The sequence below is a fragment of the Octopus bimaculoides genome, chromosome 8, assembly GCF_001194135.2.
Source record: "Octopus bimaculoides isolate UCB-OBI-ISO-001 chromosome 8, ASM119413v2, whole genome shotgun sequence".
Classification (NCBI taxonomy): domain Eukaryota; kingdom Metazoa; phylum Mollusca; class Cephalopoda; order Octopoda; family Octopodidae; genus Octopus; species Octopus bimaculoides.
Window position 1 is genome coordinate 13,612,685 of NC_068988.1, and position 12,585 is coordinate 13,625,269.

The following is a 12,585-nucleotide window of genomic DNA, read 5'->3' on the forward strand; positions in this document are numbered from 1 at the left end:
TAATAAATAACAGAAGCATGGAGAGAGAATTAGATAATAAAAGAAATTTTTACTATTTAATATAAAGAGTTGATGGATTATCATTAAATGTTCAATTAATTTATTGTCACAAATGTACTGGATCACACTTCCTCCAACAACAACAAAAACATACTGATAAGCATAATTTCAATTATATTCTACTTAATATGTTTTAAGGTGATAATTGTTTTGCTCGATACATGCAAGAGGATTATAGCAATATATTTTTTTAATAAATTCCTATTTGTAAGGTTCATAATCATCTCGAAACATAATCATTACTTATCTTAGGCAAGTATAAAATCAAGTTATATCATTTAATCAGATGTTAGGTATACAGTTCTAAAAAAAAACAAAAAAAACAGAGAAATAGAAATAAAAGAAAACCACCAAACGGTCAATTATGAGACTTATGCACTGTCTGAGGCAATGAAAGAACTTTTATGCAGTTGCTCAACCTAACAGAAATAGCAGCAAAATCATCCTCAGATTTTACTCACCATCTTGAAAAAGGACAGGATGGTCTTTATTGGAAAGCTTTTGATCATAAATTTGCTTAACAAGGATGGTGTGAGGCTAAATAACAACAATAACATCAAGCTAATTTGTCACCTTGTAGCAAATTTTGGTCAATTCTGCAAAGAATAGTTTCCTATGAAAATAACAGGAATCGAAATTTGTCTCCCGAGTAGAATCCATTCACTTCAGTCAGGCTTTCCAATGCAAATAGACCCTATTTTTGATTGAGGGGACCAGCTTCTATAAGCAGGTAGATAACTTATTTGACTGTGAATGTTTCACTTTGATTAATCACAATTTCAATAAATATTGAGACAGAAAGAATTAATAAAAAGCAGAATTTATGAAGAAATTGATGAAACAACAAAGACACATCTATTCATGTATATTTATAGTGACTAAGAATACAAGTAACATAAAATATAACTGATATTCACATATTTCATATGATGAAAATGATATTCATATGATGAGAATGAAATAGTATATCATAATTTAAAAGCAAGTGAAAATTATTATGTATATAAAACCCAATTTTCAAATGGTAGAGTAATAAAGAAGCACTAGGAAGTGGAGGAAATTAAAGAGATTAATGCACAAGACAAAAGAAATGGACACTGCCACTAAACAATATGGTATGTGTATGCTGACAGGTAAATGGCAGTGAAAAATGTAGCTTTCTGGTTTGTTGAGAATTATGAGCAGTTTTTCAAAAAAAAGAAAAATGATTGAAGATGATGATGGTGAGGATACTAATTCGCTATTAACTCTTAAAATTATTTACAATTTTATTTAACTTTAATGCAATGCTACTTTTATATGGCATAAATTCTAATACACTATCATATATAAGTTTATAATACATTTTGTCCATACTTTTTGAAAATTAAATATTAAAGGAGCACATTATTCATGAGAACTAAATGTTATCCATTTTTCTAGTTAATACATGGTCTTATTCTGGATGATGTAATTGGAAAGAAAATTATATTGTTCAAGCTAAGTGATGTGCAATGAAAATTTTAAATCATCATAATGTTGTTTCATTATTTTATGACAGTAATAATACATTAAATGTTCTTTATATTTCATAAGTATTCCCACATCAAAAATTGTAGTGATCATGGATCTTTCCAGTTTTACTAACACACACACACAAATGATTAACAAGTAAAATGTAAAACTAAAACAGAAGCAATAAAAGTATGAAATGCATTTTGTTTCTGTCTATACACTGCTACATATCAGCCTAAGTATAATTACTGCTATAAGAACATATACTTAGAATATTGTGTTTCAATAAGCTGCTATAATAGAAATCATTAAAAATATATACAATGTGTATAAAAATATCTCTTTTTATACTATTAAATGATTTTTGCTTTATATGCTAAACGAAATACATTGCATAGTTGAAAACAAAATTGTCAGATCTTGAATGCCTGATGTTCAAAGCATAAGAATCCAACAAACATTTTATAAAAAAAAAAAAAAATCATAGTAAAAAAATTAGAGGGTTTTGAGAAATCCATTCTTAAATGTTTGTTCTTTTGTTACAACACATAGAACATTGCGTTTTCTCTTGTTTATGTATATCATCAAAACCAAATATAACAGAAACATCATGTGATTTCCACAATGTTGCCTTTATGGTAGGTATACTTTTATGGTCTATTACACTGATAAAGTTCAAAGGTCACCTTCAAAATTATTTTATTTTGTTTTGAATTTGTCAACTTCCCAATATATTTTATACAGTAGTTATGATAAATCAGATAAACTCTTTTTCCATAAATTATAATACTTTAATGAGTCACTGCATCTTATAGATAGGGTATATTTTTCTGGGATTTCATTGTTCATAATTTCGGTGCACATAATACATGAGTATGTATTATAAATGAATAAAGTAATTTAAACCTATTAAGAAAAAAAAAAGTGGCTTCTCTTGTAGTTCAAATATTCTGAACTAGTTTAAAAGGAATACATACTTTATCAATATTGATATTTAGGCTATACTGTTTATCAGCAAATAAGAGTTGATTCACTAACTTCTTACATTTCAAATTTAAAAAATGAAATTTAGTTTATTATGAGTGCATAAACAATACTCATACTAATTCGAATTTTAAAAAGCTATAGATTACAATATATTATGATTGCTTTTATACAAAATTCTTGTGTATATATTTATTTATAATTATATTGGGATAAATTCTCACACCTAAAACAGGTGTGAGAAACTTATCCCAAAAGGACCATAGAAATTTATCAACTTTTAATTTTATTTTCTTTACTGAGATTTTAACCAGAAAAATTATTATTATAACTGGTTTGTTGAAAACAGAATCTGTAATCCATAGGTACAAACTAAGATGGCTTAAAAAAGAAATTTACTACAGACTCATTCACACAACATTTTTATGTATAACTAAAAACCACATGTATGCTAATTGCTGTAACCTAAGATTGGTTATGTCTCCCACACTCATTAACCTACTCACTCTTACTTCTAACAATACACATTTCAATGCAGATGACTACTACTCTTCATTTCTTCTTAATCTTCTACATCACATCTGGAGCAGGACTGAAAAGAGAAACCTCAAAACCTACTTTGATAGCAACATTTCAATCTATATTTCCACACCAACACCAAGACAACTGTTGCAAACATGAAAGACAAAGTTTCTATCATATAACTGAAGTTTCCAAAATTGTTACAAAAGTTATACTTTACAATCTCTGATGCCGACCTTATATGTATAATGTAACAGTACAACTCTGTTGTATTCTTTCACCACAACTTTCTCTCACTCTTTATTCCTGTTTCTGTTGTACCTGTATTTCAAAGGGCCTTGTCACACTCTATGTCATGCTGAATCTCTCTGAGAACGTTAACGGTACACATGTCTGTGGAGTGCTCAGCCACTTGCACGTTAATTTCACGAGCTGGCTGTTCTGTTGATCGGATTAACTGGAACCCTCATCATAGTAACTGACGGAGTGCCACGATAGACAACATGCCCCCATCAAAAGCCATTCAATTAATTAGAAAAGATTCGTTAATAAAGATGCTACAAACATTGGCTTACAGATACTTTTTTTTTGCCTCTCTGACTCTTGTACCACTATTACAAACCTCCAGCTCTGATAAATTAGCTATCCCTTCACCCAAGCCAATCTGACATAGCTCCTCATGTTATTGTCTCACCTTCCAGAACCAACACTAAACACTTTTCCTAATTATTTCTCACACAAGTGCATTCATCTAGAATAACCTTGCCACACACATTTTTCATGATCATGTCAACCTTTAAATGTTCAAGCTGAACATTAATCACATCAATCAAGTTTGAGATGACCTGCAAATATTACAACACTTATCCTCCACTGACTAAATACTGAGAGGTAAATAACAAAATACCAGTGAACTTAGTTGTAAATTGATTCAGGAATATCCATTTTGGCATAGAGACCATAGTGGTATTTCTGTTTGAGTGCTGCTCTGCCACCTATGTACAGCATTTTGGTGAAACCAATATGAGACAGACAAGGGTGTGAACATGGTTGATTACAGGTGTAAGAAGTTATAAAGATGTAATATTTTTTAATAGATTAATATATGTTTGCATTTTTTAATCTTCAAGTTTCATTGTTAACTTTACTAATAATAGGTTTTTTTCTTCAAAAATTATAATTTTATTAAGAAATATTTTTGTGAACTTTTCATTTATAATCTTGCTTTAAATATAATTAACTTATAGTTATTATTGAATTAAAACCATGATTTACTAAAAAATAAAATAAAAGCTTACAGTTTTCATTCTATAACAACAAACAATACTAACATAACTTCTGTTTCTTACAGGGACAGCTCCTCTTTGGATATTTGTACTAGGACAGTACTTTTTACATTTAGACGCACACAAAACCATTCCTATTTACCACATTGAAGTGTGGTTGGTGTCAGTCTTCGTTGCCTATACAGGAGGGATATTAACAAAGTATTTAAAACCAAATGTGGCAGAAGCAATATTGAACTGGATAATCAAACCATTGCTATTACTTATGTGTATTTTATTTATCACCCTTGGTGTCTACATTAATATGTATGTATGGAACATATTGGACATGTATATTATATTAGGATGTACTCTATTACCAGTAACGGGTTGGGTTCTCGGATTTTTTCTAGGCTTGATATTCCGTCAAGATGGGCCAATTTTAGAAGCTCTCTCTCTCGAAACCTCAAGCTTTAACAATCTGATAACAGTAGCAGCTTTACGTTTTTCTCTCTCAAGCAGACCTGGGGATTTGTCATCAACTGTACCGTTTCTTGTTATTTTTACAACTCCTGGTATTTACATAGTATTATCCCTAATCAAATCTTTACGGCTTTGCATCATTAACTATTTACAAGAACGAAGACAAAAACAAGTTAATCGACAGTTTAGCATTGTTTCAGGAATAATTAACCAGGCAAATATTACAGCATTATCAGCTCCTTTATTTATATCTGATATCTTGGATGATGAAGACAGTTCTGATAATAAAGAAAAAGTGACAGTTTTATGAAGTTTTCTTAAGGTCTTTTTAAGAGAAGAGAAATAAATCTGCAACACTAAGAAACATGCATTGGAATGAGACTTTGATGATTTAGAGTATCAATTATACCAGCCTACAATGGCAATGGTGCCAAACATAGGATTAAGTGCCAACAATGTAAATCTGGCAAGAGGTAATTTGATTCAAATGAAGAAAGAACCTTACTACAATCCAATTACTGGTACTCCAATTGACAGTTTCTTGGTTCACATGTTAATGGTGGTAAAAATAGCAGCAATGTGTTGCTGAAGTTATGAGAATGTCAAATATTTTTTAGTCTTTATAACAATAATACAATCACTAACAGTCTATTATACTGGATGGTTATAAAGACAGTTATATAGAGAAAATAATTCTGTATAACGAAATATAAAAAATTGAATATGTTCCTTAACTGATTTGAGCTTATATTTAGGTATGAATATAAAGTGAAATAGAAAGTAACTTATACTTTTAAATTTATGATTATGTTTTTAACTTCAATAACTGAAAAAAACATCAACAAATAATATTAAAGTAGATTTGATTTCCATTCGAAACATACATCGTTGGAGAAAAGTCATTTATACATTCATTGTATAAATCATGAATATTTTTATAAATTTTGCTGCTTAAATTTTTAAAAATTCTTTCCCATCAGCTTTGCAATTAGACATTAGCATTCTAAATAGGAACTTTTTTTTGAAGCAAACAAATTTCAAACTGAAAGTTAATGACAGAGGCAAATGTGGTGGTGTTTTGAAAAGTACTTTTTGTGTGTGGAATGATACGCACAAAGATGAGTGCTGTTAATGCTTTACAACTCATTTTATGTAGTATTTGCTCTTTGAAATATAATGAATGTATAAATTGATAACAGACAAGTAGCTAAACATGTACATTAGAAAAACATGTACATTAGAATACACACCGAAGGGGAAGAGTAGCAGCCACTTCCCAATACAATAACCTTTTATTTATGTTGTCAGTCTCATCTTGTAAGGATGAGAATTTGTTTATATAATCCTTGCCTAGAATACAGGTAAAACCATTTGATAACTTTCAGTCTCAAGACATGACAATGTCAAACATAATTAATATTGATCTATAATTATCTTCATTTTAGCTGTAAATACAAAGAGTAATAGGGATTGAAGTAGATTACTAGACTGTAGGCAGCAAATGTATATAACAAGTAGAATGGTAAAGTTTGTAAATTGTGTTTTTGTAATAAGGTAAAATTCAGAATTTGACAAAACTAATTGGCAAAACTTAATCCAAAAAACTTTGCAGATGAATAATTTCAGTGAGCTGCTTTGCAATGGGAATCGAAAAATTTAGTATTTTAGACACTCATACAGTGGGAGAGAAAATAAAGAAGCCCAATACCAATTGTGAATGATAAATGAAAGAAATAACAATGGATTGATACAATAGTGTGGAAGAGAAAGAGCAAATGTGAGTAGTGTGGGAGGTGGTGTATACACACTTCTACCTCCCTTTGCAAGACATTTTTTTTTTGTCTTTATAATTCTGACAACTCACTGTTTTAAACATGCTTCATTTTCTCAAATCTAATTCTTTAATTCTGACTGCTAACTCATTCCCTTTTTCTTCTCTCCCTTTAAAAAAATTTTTTTTTTTTACATGTTCCATTGCCTCTGCTACTTTCTATCTCACCTGAACTAGACCTCAATATCTCCCACTTCAACTGACCTTACTTTTGTTACAAACTTTGACCACCTGTTCCTGCACACTTTACTTCTTCTCATGACATCCAGCTTCCACATCACATATTGGCTCTCTCTTCCTGTCTCTCCATTTCCAGTGTCTACATTATTCATTCCATTTCTTATTTGTGATTTTGTGACCATGGGATTAAGGCTTCATTATTCTCTCAATATTAAAAAAAGGGCAAATATTTTTCACTCCGCACAGCAAATCAACTCACTGAAATTTATTTTACTTTTTACAAACCCTTTTGTGTTATCATAACCCTACAAAAATATATGACACAAATTGTGTTTTATTGATTATATAGTTTTAATCTTTTTAATCAAATAGATATTTTCTAAAAGATAATAATAGAAATATTAACAGAATGCAATATTTTGTGGAGCATTATCATAGATTGTGTAAATATTGTTGAACAAAAAAAAAAAAATGTCAGCTTTATTTCAATTTAAGACATTTAGAGGATTTTGTAAATCCAAAATAATTTCCTCAATAATTAATTACTCTGATCCACTTAACATTTTGCTGCTCATTATAAACACACTATTTGCATGATTTTGTTAATTAAAATGTTTAGATATTTATCATGAAATATAAAAAAAAAACTAAAAAAAATAAAAAAGCCAAAAACAAACTGAACATTGGTAAACCAGTTTCCACCAATTTGTTTTAAAATCAGACTAATTTAAATTACAGTTCAAGGTAAGTGCAGAACAAAACAGTTTACTTTGTCAAATCGAATAATTTGCCTTGTATCCCAACATTTTTTAAGTTGGAGAAAACTTAAATTATCAAGTACATTTACAAATAAAACACTTAGATTTTTTTTCTAGATTTCAAAATATATTCTCTATTAAACAGTTTCTAAGCTGTTGCTGCATAGTAATGTTTGTATTTAATATGAGGCTATTTTTTTAAAGTGAGTTCTGGTATATTCTTAATGTAAAATGCAATTTAAAGAATTATAGCCAGATTTTCACAAAGATAAAAAATATATAATTAAAATTAATTATATATTGTTGAGGTCAAATACAATGAAAATATTGGTCAGAAAATGTATTCATTTGTTCAATTAGAAGTTATCTGAAAGGCGCTTGTCACTATGTTAAAAAAAACCCGGAAAACTTGAAATGCTGTAGAAGTGATAAATTGAGCAGTTGGATTCTATTACATGAAGTAAGTAGTTGCTCATTCAAGTAAATTTCACATTATTTTAAACAAAGAAAAAAAAATGATGGAGAACAGATTTTTACCTCATCTTGAAGCCCCAAATGATGTTAGGGGCAGGTGCTAGAACTAATTAACAACTAAATAACATTTCCAGGGAGTAGCTAATATTCAAGCTGCCTTTGTACCTTTGCCCTACAGACAAATACCAATGAAACATCTCTATACACAAGTACATATATATACATTTAGGTGCACATATAGATACTTGTGCAGAGAGGTTACATACATTTGTTTGTAGACATGAATTGAGATATATTTTTTATGTGACAACACATTACTTTGTGTGATTCTATGTGTGCATATGATTATAGATAAGGTGGGAGGTATTTACTAATGAATGCTAAATAAAATATGTAGTATCTGATGAAAATGGCATATTGATCATAAGAGACACATGGTTTAATGAGTAAGTAATTTTCAAGAAATTCTGAAAGGTTAAAACTTCTGACAAATCTATGGCTATCATCAGGGATTACATTTACTACCAGAAACCAATAAATTAAAGTAACACATATCGAAAACAGATATCTCCATAAGTTTCCAGTTAAGGTAAGAAAACCAGATTTTTATAAAAATGTTTTCTTGATCATATTCTATTTCTTCCACATTATCAGAGATTTTATTTTAATTTATTTTGCCTTATTTGGCATTTCTCTTCCAGATTGTCTTTAAACATTTTGTTATTCCTTCTGATACTAACTGGAAACTTGTGTTATTTTTATTTTGTCATGTTTTTTTTAAAAATAAATTTGTTAGACAACTGTTAACTAAATGGAGGGAGAAAAAAAAACAAAAACAAAAAAACAACCTATTTTTTCATACTACAAAATGTGTTCAATTTTGTACGATTGTTAATTTGAAGTAAAATATTCCCTTGTTTATATGTTTTGAAAAAAATTATCAATAAACAAAAGCTGAAAAGATAACCTCTATAAAGTCCTTTGCTCATTTTACAACATACATAATCAGGCAGTGATTAAAATCTATTCATATTACTTGTAAAGGTGATTTTATATTAATTCATGCAGAATGATTTGAAGTATCCATATAGATTTTCAGCTTAGAGGTGTGTATGTCAACAAAAGTTGCAAATATAATTTGATTCCTCTCTAAGCTGTTGAAATTTGTTTAGTGTTGTTGTACAGTAAGTTACAGACTAATATATATATATATATATATATATATATATATATATATATATATAAAGTTTTAATTAAAAGCAACAACTTCCACTAATTTACAAATTAAGAGACAACAAATATGTCTTTGTTTCAAATATAAACTTATATAATATAGGAGACAAGATGTACTTTTGGCATTCCATAATGAAAAGAAAAGGAAATGTTGCAATAGGTTGGTATGCCAAGATTAATTTGTAAAATTTTAATTACGACAAGAAACTGAGAGCGCAAAATACTTTTCTTAAAATGAACTTATATGTTCTTGACTTTTAAGTAAATAATAGAAATAATTGATTTCAAAATTAATAAGATTAACTTCTTAAAATGCTTATGTGAAATAAAAAGGTAAAATATGTATCATAAACTATTTAAATTATTTCAATGAGAACAAAATATATATTTCTGCTATTGTTAGTTTTGAATTTCCATAAAGCCAAAATAAATTTTGAAGTAGTTTTTCTGATGAAGTAATACAGTCTTTAAACAATAAACCTCACAGTATTTTATAGCTTATCCAAGAATCAGTTCTTTCCATAGCAAGAATTCTTTATAATTTCCATTTTTAAAACATATATATTCACAAAAAATTTTAAAATGCAACTAATTATTAACATGAAAATCACAAACAGTTCTACACAAGCATAGAAATTAAACTATTTATTGTAAATATAAAGTGATTATTGTTATGGAAACCACCCTCAAAAATATATCTCTAATTGCTATTTTCCCAAATGTCTTAAAATGTTTACATATGTATATATGAAATAACAAGATGGATTTGAGATAGGAGAGACACAGTATATATATGATTGATGAAATATTTTTGGAAAATCAAAGTAAAACATTTTGGGGTGTATACACAAATCTTTAAAATATGAAATATTGTCTATTATGTAAATGGCTTAACCAAAGGAAGCAGAACTGCATCTATAACCCTTTTCAGACCCTGGTGGAAGGAGGTTTTCCTCAGACCAGGCCTAAACACTAGTAACATGATGAACTCCACTAAAAGCAACACCCAAAGCCCAGGTGATTGTTCTAAACCAGCTGATTATACACATTAGAGTTTAGATGCTCCCAATAGAAATAAAACTGTAACTAAAACCCAAATGCCTTTATTTTTACTTTTTCACTTCAGTCTAAAGTTAATTCAAATGTAACCATTTATTGCTGTATGGCCAACTGGTACTTCTTAAGATATATGAAAAATTAAATCAAAAACGATAGGACTGAAGCTTTCAGACTTTCAAAAACAGTAGGACTCAGGACTGAAGCCTTCAGACTATGTACTCAACTGAGTAAACTAACTTTAGGTTTTTTTTAAAGCAATCTAAAGATGGTTTGGAAATATATGTTATTTAGAGATGATATGTAAAAGCATTAAAGAAAACTATAAAAAATTATCTGTTTTCTAGTGAGGTTTTGGTATTAAAATGTCATTTTTTTTTATTCAGTCCAACATATTAATTTTAATATAAAAAAAAAAAAAAAAAAAAAAATCAATATTCATTCAACTCTGATTTTCTATTTTAAAAAAATCAAATAGTGATTTAAGATTGGCTATAAGTTACATCATAAATATTTTTGGAACACACTTCTTTTTTTTATTTTATGAGTTTTTGAAGAAACATTTGTTACACCTTACATGGATTATCAGCAGAAATGATTGATTTATTCTGAGATAATGATAGAATGCTTCTGACCTTTGCCTAAACCATTTTAAATCATGATCTTGCTTTTCTTAGATATAATCAGTCAGATTTTCATCTTTAAAGTTATAAAGATTTCCAATTTGATGCATTTCTTTTTATATATAATTGTAGAATAAATATAAAATAAACATGTAAAATTAAATGAAAATTCAATGCCAATTTTCATTCGTAGATTATTTCTTGTCTTAAAAAAAATAGATTGCAAATTTTGAAATTTCACTAAATATTTATTGTTATTGCTTTACATTGACTAGATTTAGTATTGGATTAAATATTGGTACTAGTTAAATCTTGATATTTAATCTGCTGGTGTTGAGTTACAGAAATATTTAAATCAAAGTTTTCTAAAGCTTGTTTCTCAGTCAGTCCTTATATAGTTAGTTTGCTTTCAGGTAAAGTCAATTTAGCTTTTAAGTCACAATATAGCAAATCCAACAAAATATTTCATCTTATTAAATATTTTGTTTTTATAAGTATCAAAAGTAATAGAGTAAATATCTTTGAAATTAATGATTTAAGATTCCAATAAATGAAATTTGATAATTACCATTCAACGCTTTCATGTTTTAAGAAATGATTTTTTATAAACAAGATATTTTAACTCTTCTATAGCAAAACTAGTTTATGAGATCCACAATATCACTACTTTCAATAATTCTTTTAGTAAATAAACCAGAAAAAACTACAGAATTAAGAAAAATATACTTGTTTTCTTTTATTTATTTTGTGTGTGTGTGTGTGTATGTGTAATTTCTGGAAATTAAATCAGAAATTAAAGAGGAAAAAATTGGAAATTGAGATAAAATGTCATTAAATATGCATAATTTTGAAAATGTTCAGAAATTCTATTTGGGACATTTTAAATTGAGGATATATTTTGGAAATGTATCACAATAGTTCTCAGTTGGCAAATTATGAAAAAAAAAAAATGTGATTGTGGTGAAATGATTTTATCAACTACCTATATTCATCATCATTATCTTCATCATCATTATTACCATTGTTGTCATTATCATAACACTTCTTTGCATATATGTTGATCTATGTTTTATTTTCATGTACAAATTTTCAGATTAAATAAATTATTGAAATTACCATTCCTTGATATCTTTTTTCAATTTGCTTTCAATTCACTTTTGTTGATGACTTCAGTTCAACTCTACTAAAGATATGATTTATTTGATTACTCTACATGACTTAAGAATATGTTTCACACTCATTTTTTCCATGAATATATGGATGGTGTACTTTTAACAACTTTAGCTATTTATACACTAGTGTGGCAATACTTCCTTTGTTTTACTTCTGGCCTGTTCGTAAACTGGGCAGACTGAAGCAGAGTTGCACAAGAATCTAGCACATTTCAATAAAGGTATATTAATGTAAAAACATTGAATAGATTTAAATTTATACCATCTAATAAAGATTTATTCTTTATGGAGAATGAGATTGGTGAGCGGTTAAATGAAAGACAAAAAAAATATTAGAAAACCTCTAAAGATATTTCATTACTGTGTTCAGATAATCTTATTACAATTATAAAGCTGCTATACAACAACCTAAACAGCAACAAAAGTATGTTTAGAACTAAATTAAGCATC

The 12,585-nt window shown here is 28.2% G+C and overlaps 2 protein-coding genes across 2 annotated transcripts in view; one reads left to right on the plus strand and one right to left on the minus strand.

The window, feature by feature from the left end:
- The window catches only part of LOC106879191 (hepatic sodium/bile acid cotransporter), a 37,542-nt gene extending 25,461 nt beyond the window's left edge, over window positions 1–12,081 (plus strand). The window contains exon 3 of the mRNA XM_014928645.2: window positions 4,412–12,081. Within this exon, the coding sequence (XP_014784131.1) occupies window positions 4,412–5,118 (707 nt within the window). The 3' untranslated portion in view covers window positions 5,119–12,081. The remainder of the gene's footprint in view (window positions 1–4,411) is intronic.
- The window catches only part of LOC106879192 (trafficking protein particle complex subunit 13), a 271,910-nt gene that overhangs the window by 187,550 nt on the left and 71,775 nt on the right, over window positions 1–12,585 (minus strand). The gene's annotated exons all lie outside the window — the stretch shown is intronic.